General features: G+C 37.1%; 1 protein-coding gene across 1 annotated transcript in view; it reads left to right on the forward strand.

The window, feature by feature from the left end:
• The window catches only part of LOC131042967 (probable ribose-5-phosphate isomerase 3, chloroplastic), a 30623-nt gene extending 15836 nt beyond the window's left edge, over window positions 1–14787 (forward strand). Inside the window, exon 2 of the mRNA XM_057976315.2 lies at window positions 14226–14787. Within this exon, the coding sequence (XP_057832298.1) occupies window positions 14226–14507 (282 nt within the window). The 3' untranslated portion in view covers window positions 14508–14787. The remainder of the gene's footprint in view (window positions 1–14225) is intronic.
• Window positions 14788–15526: the final 739 nt, after the last annotated feature.

Below are 15526 nucleotides of genomic sequence, written 5' to 3' on the forward strand. Positions count from 1 at the left end.
CTCTCAACCAGGGTTTCACTTTCCACAATACCAAGTCTGTCTCTTGAAGTATTCGAACTTCACTCTGGATAAGGGTTTGGTAAGAATATCTGCAACCTGTTCATTTGTGCTAATATAATTTAGCTAAATGGTGCCTCTTTGCACCATATCCCGAATGAAGTGATAATCTTACAACCAGGTTACAAGATTAGGGCTTAGCCCTAAGTAATACATACAATGTTTAAGTTGTAATCCGAACTTAGCTGACAACTTCAAATACTCCTGAGAGAATATCAGAGCAAGTATTCCATAATATCCACCTTGTACTACCTCAGTCTTCTCTCAAAGAAGAATGTAACACCATAATCTTCCATCTTGCACACAAGCAAGAAATGGAATAGACATATTCAGAATATTGCAGTCTTCCATCTTGCACACAAGCATAGAATGGAACTACATAACATAGTCTTCCAGCTCGAACAAAAGTATAGACTGGATCCACTTTTCATCACTCGCAGAGGATGATACAACACAATGTATCACAGAGTTTGAGAATCCCTCTCAACCAAGGCGGTGTTCTCCACAGCTCCAAGTCTATCTCAAGCTTCAAGAGAACATCTGCAACACAGGATTGACCTGCCATAAAACACTGAATTGTCAGGCATCAATATATAACCCTGATAATAAATCAAAATAACACAACAAGAATTTTGAGAAACCACACTGCTTCTCTTGATGCAACACTTGCAACAATGTATTTATCTACTTAATGCCACTGAAGACTGTCCCTGTAGGTCCAAGAGATCGCAGTGGGTGAATGCTTGAAGAGTTTTCCTTGTCCGTAACACTTCTTGACTAATCTGAACTTAAGCAGCTTCAGTCCACACGATAAACATGTTTGGGCAAGCTCATAAACTGACTGAGAGCATTCACTGCAAGACATATGTCTAGTTTAGTGTTAACTAGATACATCAGTGATCCAATCAACTGCCTGTACTCTGATGGATTTGCAAAATCAAAGTTAGCTGCAAAAACACTTAACTTCTTTAAGTTAGATTCCATAGGAGTAGACATGGGTTTACAATCCATCATTCTAAATCTTTTTCAAAATATCAATAGTATACTTTCCTTGACTTAGAAAATTTTGTTAGACCTTTGCCATACTTCTAGACCTAGAAAATAATGCATTCAAACCTAAGTTCTTCATTTCAAATTCTGAAGCTAGTTCTTTCTTACATCTAATGATAAGTTCATCTTTACACATATCGAACTATAATTAACATTTCATCATTGGATGACTTAAGGTAGAGTCAGCATCATTTTACAAAATTCTAAACTTAACAAGTATTCTTTCATACCAAGCACGAGAGTCCTGTTTGAGCCCATACAGGGCCTTCTTCAATCTGCACACCTGAATCTCATAACCCCTTAAGACATATCAAAATAGCCGGAACTCCCTCTCAGCAGTAGCTGTGTCTAATCACAGCTTCCAAAGTACTTGAACTTCCTTTGAGTGTATGCTCATCCCAATAATTTCTCTTGAAGATTTAGTGTGCCCTGTTTCAGAAGCATTCCAAGCCACTGAAATATCCAATCAATTTGCTGTACTCCTGGATAGGAAATCATACTCTATGATGAAATTGAAAATGCTTGACTCAAGAACAAAATTACATGCTAAAACTCATAATAAAAGGTAATCAATCAACATGGGTTAGAGTATACCAACTCAGAAGGAGGTGCTCCTCCTGCACAATCAATCTTTCATATTAATCTCAAGGATCCTGTCCATCTATCTTTCAATTAGGTGGACCCATAGCACAATTGTTGAGATAAGATGGGGATAAATTCCATCAAGAGATTATACAACAAGATTGCCAATAAATGTTATCGAAAATCCTAGGAAATCAACAATACATTCTAACTTTTACTATGTAGGAAAGAGCATCGTCATAACCATTTAACTGAAAGCAACCTGTCATGCAGTTATTTTAACAGATAACTGACACTGCATTTGTCACAACATTTAATGAGCTCAAATGCAACAGGGATGATCTAAGGATGTTAACTCGGGATAACACAGGCACAAACTTGCTTGCAGACCTACAAGGATAAGCACCTGTCACAAGGAACCTCAAAACATGATTGGCCCAACACGGGTTAATTCAAAGAGAATATCATTTTCCTTTCACACAAACCAACAAGGGTTTTACAAAACTAAGTAAACACAAACCCAAATGAAACCCTTATTATTACTGTTAAATTTATGGATCAGAATTAACATCTATCTTGTTTTATGTATTGCTGATATAAATCTGACTATCTTCTTTTGTATGGCAGGTGAGAGGGGCATTTATTATATTTCTATATGGGAACATTACATTCTTGTTCATTGCATATATTGTCTGTCATAGACCTACTTCAAATGTTCTTGTTGTCTTTTTCCTCTCATGCTCATGGTCAAAGACAACAACCTCATCGACTTGCAGTTGATTTTGTGATCAGATGGAGGAATATGGTTTTCTTTAATTTTATCAGTAGAGTATACAGTTTATGCTGTTTTACTATTCCAATGTTCCCATGAAAGTGACTAGACAGCAAGCAGAGAATAGTCAATGTTCACTTTCCTTTGAATGTATACCACCGATGATGAATGTGGTTCAATCTATCATGGATGTATGCACAGATAATTATTTGATTTATTTATCCTTCCGAGTGTTACAGACTGTCTCTAATCCTAGACATATTCTGATTGAACTGTAGATTTGATTAATGTATGGTTGAACCACGACTCTATCTTTATTGCTGTAGGAACTTGATTGAACTCCTGTTACATTCGCTGCATCTATTAATTAATGATCAATCTTTGTTCAAATGACATCGTATCATATTGATATATAATACTAAACGACTTCTTGAGAAGTTGTGACTCTTTACTCTCAAGAGTCCTGATGGTTTCTAATAAACCGATTCACTTATAATCGGTTTATGGCTTAACTAATATATAATTAAATGTTGAAGGCCTTAAGGCCAATTTAACATTTAATTTTATCAACAATTACAACTTGACAAAGAACCCCATGTAAACAAATTGACAAAGTTACTTAACAGGAATACTTGACCTTCAATTATTATAAAGTCTCTCATCACGAAGTTAATAAAGAATTAAGGAAAATGCACCTGTTGACGTTTAGATAACATTGACACTGGAACCGAAGGCTTCCCCAAAAGAAACTATCTTTGCAGTCTATCTTCAAGAGCCATAATTCGCAATCTCCTCTTGATGTGCCTTAGCACAGTCAGCAATCTAGGGTTTAGACCAATTCTGAAAATCAACAACTCTAAAGGTCTGAATAAGGTAATAACTCCACAGTATAAACTTTGCATTCCAGAGATCTGAAAATCTGAAAGGAGGTTCTTCACTCGAATTTCCACAATGAATTAAAAAATGACTCCTTGATGAGAACCCGATGATGCCCTCTAACTTCTCCCCTGTCATTTAATAAAGGATGAACAGAAACCTGAAGGTAAGAGCTTACTGAAATCTGAGGGTTAGTATAACCTAGCTCTAATACCATGTTAATATTGTGCCCTAGATCAGTAATCAAGTTTATGACTTTTGATTATGCCCTTGGTTTGTTAATCAGATCTGTAATATTTTATTACAACATAATTCAGTAAAATCAGAAATGAAACAAGTAAACAAGAGACAAATGCAAATACCCTGGGAAAACCTCCAAGGAGGAAAAAACCCAGCATTAAAGACCCACAGGTCAGATTATATATTCTCTCAATTCCACAAATACAATACTTAGCTTGACTCTTCTGATCTGATCCCTTTTATCATATCAGATTTGCCCTTCTAAATACACCAAGTCTTCATCAAGGAATACCAAATGCCTTCTATCTTCTTGAACAGGTTCGCCCAATCTTCTCCTATATTTGCTCCTTTATTTTGCACCTTCAATTGCAGAGCTATTTCGTTGAATGATGAATTCATTGTATTGACTTGCAAGGTGTCTTATCTTTATATGCATCTTTAACTTTGTTTTATTGCAAGTCGGCCTCCTTTAATTTGGGCGCCAATATTTGTTGTAGCGTGGGGTATTTAGGATAGGGCTGGGCTTATCCTTGGGGTATGTTACCTTTTAGGATAGGACCCAGTCCTATGTGGGGGGCACGTTGCCTTATGGATAGGACCTAGTCCTATGAGGGTTCGGATGTTGCCTTAAGGCAATCCGAACCCTCTTACCTAGTTATAAACAACATTAAACCATTACCACCGACATAAGTGACGTCCAAGAATTTACTGAAAATACTGAATCACTGGCTTGGCCAATGACTTACTATAAATAGTATCTCAAAAACACGTCAAAACACATTAGATTCACTTACAACTGAAATTGCCTAGGCCAAATATCCTCAAGATGCCTTAAATTTCCTAGTTAGCCTATGAGACCATGGAGAAATAGGCTAACGACGTCGTCTTATGACGTGTACTAGAAAGGGGACATTACATCTACTTATAATAAAACAATATAGTAACTCATTTCCCCTTCTTTAGTAGGATTCACCTTATTGAACTTTATCCAAGGATATAAACAAACACATCTATCCATGGAACCAAGATAGGGACGAACACTTCCATCAAAGGCCCCACAACAAATCTGGATAGGGACAAACACTATAATGTCCCCTCGCCAACCTAAATCTATGACCAAGTAAAGATTAAGTAATAAGATAAAATATAATAATTAAAGTTTATTATTAATAATATCAAGGGGTATGTGAAGGATAGGGTTATGTGTATTGGAGGAAAAAGTTATCTAAGAGAAATTGAGTAAGGAGAAGGGGCATCAACATTGAATACATATTATATCTAACTATTACTCCTTGTGGAGCATGGACTATGGTGTCATGCCCCTGCCCTGATACCTCCTTAAATCTGATATACATTGCTGATAAGAAAATTGTCTTATTTATAAGACATCACAATTTTCTTGTATCTAGCTGACTCCCTTATGTAAGCACTTGAGTTTGATAAAAAAATAAATGTTGCTGACCTTCCATATTTTGGAGCCCTCCTTTATAATATAGAAAACTAATTCTTGGCTGAACATATCATGAATAATAAAATATAGTTATATATGATAAATGGCCGACTCACTTATAAGTTCATATGGCTGACCCCTCATTATTACAAATAGAAGGCAGCGATTATAATTAGAGGAGATAAACTAGGTCAAATTACAATCACACAAAGGCTGACTTTGAGGTAATTAAATTGAACAAAGTGTGGGCCGACCCTTTTTTAAATACACACGCCCCATTGCAAATGGGGACCCCCACTTTTTGCTTGGTAGCTTAGTGTTTTTGCTTTGTTAGTTTAGTTTGGCAACATTTCTAAGTCTCTAGCCTTGGAATGAAGTTTCGATTGTGTCAACTCCTGAGGGTTATTGAGGGATGAAAGTGTGAAATCTTGACTTGTATGAAAGTGTGAAAGTGATGCAAGATAAAGAGAACATATGTTTTAAGTTTGCGTTGAGCTTCAAAATCCATTCAATAGTCCAGACAACTTTAAGAAATTGCAAGACTAGGTGAAATTTCTGACCTAGAATGCACAACTCTCTAAATCCGCTTGGAAATGTGGAAGGAGGTATAAATTGCGCCCAGCAATACAAGGTTAAGGTTTGAATTTTGAGTGAAATAGCAAACATAAGATAAATGCATGCCTTACAATGTAGAACAAGGTCAGATCTGTGCCCAAAATTGCAAAGCAACCCCTAATATGCACTGGAAATTTCAAGACAACCTCTTAAACGTGCCATTTAATGCATGCATAGGTCTCAAATGCGCCACACAATGCAGGAGGACCCCTCACACACGCTCTACAATGCAGAACAGGGTCTAATTCGTTCTCGGCATTGCAACATACCCCTCAAAATGCACTCAGCTGTGCATACACAAGGCAGAATCGCGCCCTACAATGCAGGGCAGACCCTAAAATGCACCACACAATGCAGAACAAAGGTGGAAATGCGCTCAAACTTGGTGTATATATACATTGCAATTCCGCCAAGGAATAGGGCAAGGCTGACTTGGTAGGAAATTTTAGGCACGTGTTGAGAGAAATCAAAGCAAGCCGACTTGGTCAAAAGGAAAAATATACATTGCAATTCCGCCAAGGAATAGGGCAAGGCTGACTTGGTAGGAAATTTTAGGCATGTGTTGAGAGAAATTAAAGCAAGCCGGCTTGGTCTAAAAGGAAAAAACTTTGCAAAACGTGTGCAAAACAAGTAAAATAAAATGCAAGCGTTCAATGCATCAGGCTGGCCAACTTAGAGAGGATTGAGGGTGAAGAAAAAAGAAGAATGCAATGAAAACCTTGCCGACCTCTTTAGGATGAAAGTCCCAAGAATGCATATAAATGTATAATCAAATCATCTCTTCATCAAACCAATTTAGATTACAAACAAGCGAATCAAGGCAGAATCACATGCAAATTCAGATCAGATCCATAGAAAACAGAGGCGAAAATCAGGTTCAAAGTCAGGTAGTTGATAAGAGGGAGGCAAGTTACAAGGCGGATCACAAGTAAATTCACATCAGATTACAATCAGGCTTGACCTGAAACTATGCATTTCTAGACCTGAAACTTGATTTTACAAGTGAAAATTGCTATTTTGAGATTTTGGAAGGCTTTTGTAGAACAATTTCTATGAATTGATGATATTGTGGTGTGGTTTCACAAGTTTGTCCATTGGGTTCATTGTCATAACATGAGTTAAGAATGCAAGATTCTCCTTTTCATTTCCATATCAATTTCTTGCATTGCATTAACTTAGGATTTCAATTGCTATCATAATCCAAGGTGTTTTTGTAATTTCCCCATTTTGAGTGTGCATCAGAGTTGATGGATTTAGCCTATCATTGGGTCCTTGTAGGCTAATATTGGTGATTAGAGAACCCTGTTGTGGAGTTTTTTTGGCTCTCCAGAGGACAATTGTTGGTGTTTTCATCTCCAGACCCTTCATATGTTCTGAGGCATTGATATTCAGAGGTCTTTGGTTTGGTTTTGAGGGACTTACTATTTATGGTAAGTCAGTGGATGTCAGAGAGGGACCCTTATTATTTTTAGTAAGGTAGTTGGTTGCATAGAGGATACAATGGTTAACTCCTAGGTTGAGATGGAATTGAGAAATAATGATTATTTGTGGAGTTATGTTATTTAATTATTAATAAAGTGATTACTTTATTAATAATTGATTATAAAGTGCAATTTTTAAGTTTTAAATTCACTTTGTCTAATGTGGCCATGACCCTCAAATTGGTCATTTAAAGTACATTAAATATTATTATTATTATTTGTGCGCCCATGTATTAAAGCATTTATTATTATTATTATTTGTGCGCCCATGTATTAAAGCATTTATTAAAGTGAAAGGCAAATATTAAATATCATTTAAATGATTTAAAAGAGCCTTCTAGAGAAATCGACCTAATTGGAGATGAATATAAAAGGCACAAAAAGAAATGAAAAAAAGGCATCATTCGATCACATTATACTTGTACGTTTTGAGAGCTCTTCTCTTGGAGAAGGAACCTTAGGGTTTCTGCATATTCGGCATTGGAGGGCATAGCTTCTTCATTGTATCAGCATTCTAAGGTTGTGAGATATCAGCTGAAGATTGCTTAACTGTTGGCTTCATCTAGAGGTCAAGTTCGAGCTTAATGGTGAAAGATTATCCAAGTTGTATGAGCAGCTAGAAGGGTTTTGAAGAGCATATTGAAAGGGTCATCATTGGAAGGCCATGTTATTGCTGCTAAACAATCTTCAACACAGCCATGTGGAAGTTTACAATCTGTTGTCAAGATTTCCAAGTCCAATTCTCATACTAGTTTGCATATAGTTAACTCAGTTAAATCGATGCTGAGGCAGCCTTATAATTGTTTCATCAAATAGTCTTGCATTGTAATCAATCTTCCCTTGGTATGCTGAGACTTGGCAATCCACTTGTAATCAGGTTTACTGAGTTCAGTATGCAAGACAACTGTTTGTTTTAGCGCATTATATGGCAATAAAGGCTTTTGGTGCCATTCTGGCAGTTGACCCATAAATATATGGGCTGAGCTTAATATTTGTGGTAATGACAACATAATTGAAAATAGGATAAGGAAATGGTGATGCTCTCACAAGTGCGGTCTGTTGTGACGTTTTCACACACTGCCCCATTGCAAATGGGGACCCCTCTTTTTTGCTTGTAGGCTAGGCCTTGTTTGCTTTAGGTTGCATAGCTGGTAGTCAGTTTCAGCTTCCTAGCTCCTAATTAGGTGATCTCCTATCCATCCGGGGTCATTGCTTGAAATAGTGATAAGTAGGGTTTGCATGAAATGAATGACAATGTGTCAGGGTGCATAGGGTTTGTTCTTTGGAATAGATATAAGAGCAAGAAGTGGTAAGTTTGTTTGTAACTCCGTTAGGAATTGGGAGCACAATGTCTTAAGGTCATGAACTTCAAGTCCATATATGTGCAAGACCAAGGTGGGGGAATAGTATGAAAATTTGACCAAGTCAAGAGTCAACCCCTTGCACCATGTGCATGCACTCAAATTTGTGCAATGGACCATGCAATGTGTGCTCCAGAGTAGGAGTGAGGAAAATTTGTCTCTATCAAAGTAGGAGGGCCACACCAAGTTGTGTATGCACACCCTCGAAACCTGCTCCAAGCAAGGTTGTGCAACAGGCTAGCTTAGATGCGCTCAAGGTGGATGAGGAGATGGAACCTAATAATTTGCCAAAGTCTTGAACAACCCCTCCCCTCGCCCCCCTTTCTTACACTAGATTGTGCATGTACACCTATGAATTGCACCTAGGTATGTTGCACACTTACTCCAAAATGTGCTCTAGTTTGTGCAATTTTACCCCTCCAAACTGATCTCATGATCCAAAAAACTGTCTTTGTGTCAAACCAAGGGGGGTAAGATGTGCATTAGTGTCAATCCAAGGCGGGTAAGTTATGTATTAGTGTCTATCTAGGGGGGTAAGTTGTGCATTAGTGTCAAACCAATTGGGGTAAGTTATGCATTAGTGTCAATCCAAGGGGGTCTCTACATGCACTTGTGCATGAATGCACTCATAACTCAACTTTGTGTAAGTCAACCTCTAAAACCCACCCAAGGCATACTTGTGCATACACAAGATGAAATTCCACCCTAAGTATGTTTAATGCATGCATTCATTAGAATTGTGCTTTCAATCTATGCATGACCACTTGCAAATCCTGACCTTATCCCCTCAATCAATGCACAAGATCTTGAAAATTCTGACCTTCAACAAGGCACCTCATACATGAAATTACGCCCTAGATATTTTCTGCAAGAACACTATCAAAATGCACTCCCTACATTTTGCACAATACCATCTCATATGCACCCTACCTTGTGTGCTTGATCTTATAAAACCCACTCAAGAGGAGAATGTTGTCTAAGTCGGCCTCTTTAAGGGGAAATTCAAAATTTTTAAAGACAAATCAACAATCCTTAGGCATCCAACTTAATTTTGCATTCAATCGAATTCAAATTTAAACATTTAAAGATGCAAGTCAGCCTAGCTGAATTCAAAGGTAGAGAGGCCTATAAAACAATGGGCAAATTTGATCTTTCAAACATCACTCCGGTCCAATTCAAGGCGAAATATGAAAGAGCAGATCTGATGGAATTTGAGGAGAGATATAGGTCAGACCTGATTAAGGATAATTTCCTGGCCTAAATATCCATTACCAGATCTGAAAGGGGGAGTTTTGACATTTAATTGATGAAGAATTTGTGTTATTTTCATGGTATTGAATTCATTTTATTGCTATTACAATCATCTTAAGTTCAAAATGTTTTCTTTTCAGGTCTAATGCATGGGGCATGAGGATGAAAGAAAAGATATGTGGAAGAGAGGGCTGCACAAGGATTATTCTACAAAGATGGAGGTGATATGAAGTTTTAAGCTCATGTAGGAGTTCAACATCAACACATTCAATCGATGAGGAAGATGAAATGTGCAGTCAAATCTAAGGAACACATCAAGATAGTTCCAAATATGGCATCAAGGAAGGAACATGTCAACATTGCGAGTGCAAAGGACAACATCAAGGTCCAAGTGTTCAAGAAGGTCACTCATTCAAGACTTGCATTACAAGACAAGGAGGATGAAAAGACCTACAACGTCAAGATACTCAAGACATCACAACATCTTGAATCTCCTTTAGAAATCCAAGATCCCTAGGATCAAGATTAGAAACATTCAAAGCTACCATTGAGATGATAATGCTAAAAGAAAGTCAATCACGTCAAGGATATGTTCCTCCTTTAAAGAGAATGTCAAAATACACATATTTGGTGATTGCAACATTTTCCACATTCAAGAACTCCACTGGGGAATTCAAGTCCAAGGTAAGGAATTTCAAGATTGAAGAGCATCAGGGAAGGAAATATTTTAAGAATCAAAGGTTGAAAGTGGAAATGCATCACAATAGGGAAGATTCCCAAACATGAAGATGGAAAAATGCAAGTGTGATCAAGGACCTTGTTGTGACCTAATCACACATCACCCCATCCCAGATAGGGACCCCCTAGCTTTTTAGGCCCTTCCGGTCTTTTGGCTTTGTTTTTGGGGTCTTTTGTGGCAGTCTCGTCAATCTCTCCACTGTGTGGATGTTTGGGGGTCAGTTAGAGTTGATTTGTTTCTCTGTCGAGCGAATTCTATGAAGTCTAGGACCTGTTTTGTCCCTTTTTAGGGTTTCTGCCTTTTGTCCTAGATTTTAGGGGTTCCTGTTAGGGTTTTGGGAAAACTGAACATACAACTAGAATCAAGACCCTTCAAAGGACCTCCCAGTAAAATTTGAGTCCAAACGGAGCAACTTTCTATTTTTACTCAAACTGGTGTGTGTAAGAATCCCTTTTAAAACAGAAAATACCTTCAGCTCACATAGCTGATTCAAATTCACAACGTACATATATTTCTTTCTAGAAAAGGTGTATCATACACATGTATTCAAGCACAGCAAAAAAAAAAAATATTTACTCTCCAAGTTCTGATATCTTTTTACACCCAGCCTTTAATAGCTGCGATGGTATATGAGACTTTTTCTATTTTGGATCTGACTTCCATCATATATCAGAACAGAACCGTTACATGCCTCCCATGTATTCTCAAAAAGGAAAATCCGTTTGGTTAGAAAGACGTTTTTTTTCATCATCACTCCCATGCGTTCCATTCCAATATTTGTATTGCACTATTAATAACATGTCTGCATGTTTGCTAAGAATATAATACACGAATCCCATCTTTATCTTTTAAAAGGCAGCTGGACTCTCACAGGTAACCACCAGTATACCACGTATTGTCCACTCTTTTAAGATTCTACAATTCCATATTAATATCACATCAACATCTGAAACCATGAAAATAATATTAAATTATGACCACCGTATTATTGAAATTCAGCTGGTGATGTGTCAATGACTTGGCACAAAGAATGAACAAGTCGCTAACTTTGTCAAGCAAGTAGCTCAAACTCGCAAGCAAGTAGCTCAACCAAGCAGGCAAGTAGCTCAACCAAGCAGGCAAGCACCTCAACGGTCAACCAACCAAGCAAGCAGCTGAAACACACAACCAAACAGCTCAAGCACCTCAAGCAAACAACCAGGCAGCTCAATCTATTACTTTGAGAAATCCTACCTTGAATCATCATCCTTTGACATCAATGACAAAATATCCAACAAGGTGCAATGCACTACACAAACAAACTAAACCCTAACAATTACCCTAGAGCTGTAATTTATTGATAAATCTTCTGGAATATATCAATGGAGTAATAATAATAAAAAACCTGTTGGATTACATCAATATAATAGTATGGAAATAATTAGAACTCAAGCACATAGAGGAAAATATTTCCCAAATCTGAACTGATAGTATCATATACTGCTGATCCAGATGCCCCAAAATCAGTTTACCAAACGACAAGAGAATGCTTTCAGCTCAATACAACCCTGGATGAGATTGCCTACAAGAAACAAAAGGGGTTTCATCCTATGATCTTTGGATGAGATTGTTAGATGAGTGCTGCCTGATGTAGCCACTTTCTCTAGGTCTCAATTATGTGAAATAAGCATAGAATAATCCCTTCAATGTTGGCTGGCTTCAATTCACTCATTGGCAAGCTCCAAACCCTGCACGTGTAGGCTTAATGTCAAATAAAAAAGATAATTTTCATTTGAGATGACATTAATATCACTTCATAATGAATTCTCACATATCATGGCATTAGTGTAATAACTTTAAATTGCCCAAGTAGCTGATAAATCTTGACCTCTCATTAGCATATTAATCATAACTTGAGAACCACTTGCCCAAAAGACCTGATATTGTTGGATTTATTGTCATTGATGTCAAAGGGCCAATCATTGGCGTGTGGATTTTACCGTGTTTCAAATATATGGCACTAAGATTGAGATATCATTGATCAGGAGAAAGGCAATTTATTATTTAAATTGCACAAGCATTTAATGATGGCGTTATGCTTGAAGTTAAATAAAAAATGTAAAAGTTATATTGTATTTTGTGATGACCCCATCATAGGAGCTGACCCTTGGAAAGGGCTTTAAATTGTTTTTTAAATATTTTTTTGATATAACCCCAAGAGGGACAACCCACTTTGGAAGGTGGAATAAAGCAATAAAAAATTAATAAATATTTATTACCTGCTGTTGGCCGACCTACCTTGAAGGGATATGACCGTTCATGAAGAGGTATTTTGAAAGGTATAAATGAAGGTTTGTTTGAGGATTAGAAAACAAGAATTTCATCTAGAGCAGAAAAAGAGCATATTTTTGAGTGAAAATCAGACTTTAAAAGAGCAGATTTATGAACAAACATTAGACATTCTTGGAGCAGATATATAGCAGATCTGTGTGAAGATTTAATTCAGATTTATGAGAATGTATTGAAGACTATATTGCAGATCTGAGTGGAGAATTGAGAGAAAAGCTTTAAGGCAGAATTTTGTGAATAAGTGAGCAGATTTCTGAAGGTGGTTTAGGGAAGGTTGGTGCCTCGCACTCACAGAGATTTGTCTCTTGTTTACTCAGTGCTTAGTGGAGGGGATTGGTGTGTCATGTGGGTTGGTGCCTATGAAATTGTAATAACATTCAAATATAAGCAATATTTTGCCATGGCTATCTCCCGCAAGGGTTTTTAGATTTGTGTCTCTTGCTGACTCAGTGCTCAGTGGAGGGGATTGGTGTGTCATGTGGGTTGGTGCTTATGAAGTTGTAAGAAGATTCAAATCTAAGCAATATTTTGCCATGGCTTTCTCCTGCAAGGGTTTCCATGTAAAATCAAGTGTGCATCTTGTGTTCCATCTTACTTTTGATTATTGCTCTGTGATTGCTAAAGTTTAAATAAGTGAAAAAGTTATATTATACCGATTCATCCCCCTCTCTCAGTATAAGTGTGGGTGTTTCTTCAGATAGAAAGCATACCGAACAATAGGCTGTATGGCATGATCTTGTCCACGTAGCCCTCTGAAGAACTCTAGTAATATGAATAAGATTTCCCCAAGGCACATATAGGGCATGAAAAATATAAACAGTATAGAGGTTTCTTTGGGTGATCCCTGTATGAGGAGACTAATGGTACAAAATTCATTAAAATACCTCTTAAGACTTAGGAAATGCCCCTAAAATATAGAAAATGGTCCAAAACTCATAAGAATACCAGGGACAAATCAATGGAACTAACCTTCACCAATTTATACTTTTCTAGCAATCATCCTTTCCCCATCGAGAAGCATAGAAATGGGCTAATGAGTCTCACACGTGTTGGCTCAGCAAAAAGGGGACATTGCAATTTTACTTCTGATTGTACAACACTAATAGTATATCCAGGAAAAGATGTTTAGATCTTCCTAAAACAGTCATCCCATCCCTATTCTACATGTTAACTGTGTAATCTCCTAGTTTGCATAATAATTTCTGTCTTATAATAGTTGAGTGAGCCATTTTAAAGCTGAGGAATACCACCTTGTGTGCAAGCCATCAGGCTGACTTTAATTTTCACACCCTACCTCTGATAGGAAAACAAAAGGTTTTTTCTGTCTGATGATGTTTTTTCTTCATGTTTGAAGATTTTGTCACTGAACTCAATCTAGTTATTAATTTATGTCAAGTGCCTAATACACAATGCTTTTATACAGGTGGTTCCCTTCTGCTGGAAGTACAATGCTCAGCGCCTCCAGGCACTTTTTGATGCTGAGGGTTGCCAGGCCAAGCTGCGTATGGATGGTGAAAAGCCTTACGTGACAGATAATTCAAATTATATTGTGGATTTGTATTTTGAGACCCCAATCAAGGATGCCAGGGCTGCCAGCCGTGCAATTTTAGGATTTGAGGGTGTGGTTGAGCATGGGCTTTTTCTTGACATGGCTACAGCTGTCATTATTGCTGGATCTGATGGTGTCTCTGTCAAATCAAAGTGAGAGAGAAACTAAAGATATTTTGCAGGCTTCTAATGTCACAGTCAATGTTTATGTATTTCTATTTTTTATCGCAATGACAGATGCAATGCTGGTTGATGGCAGAATGACAGCATATAACTTGTCTTGTCTTCCATTGCGAAAATTTGCTGTGATGTAATTTCTTCTGTGGCTACTTTTGGTGTTTTCATGGTCTAGATTGAATTGGACACACTGAATATATATCACTATCAATGTAGTTTTAGTGGATTGTAAATGAAACTTGTTTGTTTGAGTGTATCAATCCTCTATATTAGCCATATTTGAAGAACATCTGCTTTGCATGACAATTATGAATCTGATTTCTGTGTAAATGTATTTAAATTTCGAGTCAATGTTTGGATCTATCGTTGAAGGTTGATTTATCATCCTTCTTTGAAAATATATCAGAAGCATCCTGATTTGTAGATTGGTTGATAGTCCTATTATGTAGAAGTTGCTACGAGGACTTGGATATAAGTGATGATAGGAAAGTTTTATGTGCATCAAAAGCATTTTTAGGGTGAGGAATATTTAAAAAAATTAGTCTCTTTTTAATTTAGTTATACAGGGCCTAAGTTTTTCTTATGCATTTGCTAAATAAAATAAAACTTTATGTAGTCTAATTGGAGTTCTGAACATGAGTAGCAAACCTCTTTGCTAAACAATTTGGATTTAAACAATCATAAGAAGTTTATAAATTTAAAAAGTTTTAACTCAATGTGAGTGGTAAGATGGTTTAGATTCGTTGTTGGTGATGTTGAAGAGCTATGGCCTCTCCAAATGTCCTTTAAAAAGCAGTGAGAAAGACACCAAACTAACTCAAATAAAGCGGGAGATACATCAAACGTGAAACTTTCAACCGAGTATTAACCATTAATTCTTTAATGTGAATGTATTTGTTGTTGTTGCTGCAGGATTCTTCACCATGTTTCCAAGCGTTGTAACAAAATACTCTAGGGGGTCTATTTGTGGAGGACTTAGGCAGGTCCATGCAGCTGTTT

This window comes from Cryptomeria japonica, chromosome 3 (assembly GCF_030272615.1).
Source record: "Cryptomeria japonica chromosome 3, Sugi_1.0, whole genome shotgun sequence".
NCBI classification, from domain to species: domain Eukaryota; kingdom Viridiplantae; phylum Streptophyta; class Pinopsida; order Cupressales; family Cupressaceae; genus Cryptomeria; species Cryptomeria japonica.